The 1,442-nt window shown below is 45.6% G+C and overlaps 1 protein-coding gene across 1 annotated transcript in view; it reads left to right on the forward strand.

Annotated features, from left to right (window-relative positions):
• The first annotated feature begins 236 nt into the window (after window positions 1-236).
• rab4b (RAB4B, member RAS oncogene family) overlaps window positions 237-1,442 on the forward strand; it is a 7,424-nt gene continuing 6,218 nt past the window's right edge. Inside the window, exon 1 of the mRNA XM_031861181.1 lies at window positions 237-422. Coding sequence (XP_031717041.1) covers window positions 407-422 — 16 coding nt within the window. The 5' untranslated portion in view covers window positions 237-406. The remainder of the gene's footprint in view (window positions 423-1,442) is intronic.

A 1,442-nucleotide genomic window follows, 5' to 3' on the forward strand; every position in this document is an offset into this window, starting at 1 on the left:
ATAATTAGCCAATTTGATCAGATTTTCTATTCTATCTGATCTACTGGGGCATTACCGGGATTTCCGACACACAGTCAAAACGAGAGACATGTGCGAACCACAATTATTGTTATTCAAAAGCAAACAAAACTTATTTTCCAACACTTTTTTTTTTTGCGTCTTGTCATGTTAGTTGTCTTCAAGATTCCTACACGGACCAACAACACGTGAAGGCAACACAAGCTGTGACGACGACGAATGACGTAGCACGCTGCTTGCCGTGTTTGGTTGCGGTCGAAGCGAAGACGCTCGGAAAGGATCAAGGAAACCTCTAAGCATCGTAGATAAACACCCGCGAACAGGTGTGGAGCCAGCGGGTACAGCTGTCACAAGACCCGAGGGAAGCCTTCGTACAGCGAGGGTCAACATGTCTGAGACATACGGTACGTTTGTCTTTAACGTTATGTACACACTGTGGTGTGATGAGACGGACTGCTTCTTAGCAGTGTTTGCTAGTTAGCTAGCTACATGGTTAGCTAGTGTTAGCTGCAGGCTGCCACCTCACTATACGTTGATAGTGATGGTTAACGTGTGCTGCTTGTATTTTATTCAAAGAAACTATTGTACTGTAGTTAGGGGTTACGTGTGTGACACATCTGTCCTTCGATGGCGGAGTGCACTTGCTTCCTTAAACGACACGAGCAAACAGATTGTGACACATTTCACAGGTAAAAGTTGGGACAAACTCCAGACACGACGCTTCAGTAGCATGTCGATACATGAAGGACGTGTTGGGGGAACCGGAGTTTATTTAAATTAAATCTGATTGGTTAAACCTCGCAAGCTGCAAGCATGTTGCATTCGGTCTGTGTATTTGTATTTGAGATGTAGCCGTTAGCTACAAGGCCTATAAGGAAGTTAGGTAGCTGTGGCAGTCATCCGGTTACCTGTAGAGCAGCAGCTGCTCTGTGTCATTGTTCTCCACCACATCCTGAAACCAGGCAGCTGCACTCCAGACAATCTCCATTACAAGCTAATGCGAGAAACGACAGACACAAAGTTATTTATATAATAGTTACTATTCTGCATGAATTCATTCAACCTGACTGCCTGATAGTGTCAGTAGCACAGCAGACCTGACACTGACCCAGTGATTTTGAAATGGCACACTATCATCCTCTAATGTTGCACTTTCTCACACACACACACACACACACACACACTCCCTCTCCCTCTCTCTACATGTGTTTCTGCTTGTACCCTGTCTCCTACATTCCTTGTATGAAACTGTATCCCGGTGGGCAGTATTTAGGTAAAAGTGCCAGCGCTAATGGTAGCTGTGATAGCTTATTGATTTCTGTCTGAGTCTTCTGTGCTGTCTCCTCTCCTTCAGGGTCTGTATTATTGGAACTGGCAAAAAGCAATAGGAACACAGAACACAGGGGGGGGGGGGGGGGGGGGGG

The sequence above is a fragment of the Anarrhichthys ocellatus genome, unplaced genomic scaffold (genome assembly GCF_004355925.1).
Source record: "Anarrhichthys ocellatus isolate YVR2014 unplaced genomic scaffold, GSC_Weel_1.0 scaffold24, whole genome shotgun sequence".
In the NCBI taxonomy this organism is placed as follows: domain Eukaryota; kingdom Metazoa; phylum Chordata; class Actinopteri; order Perciformes; family Anarhichadidae; genus Anarrhichthys; species Anarrhichthys ocellatus.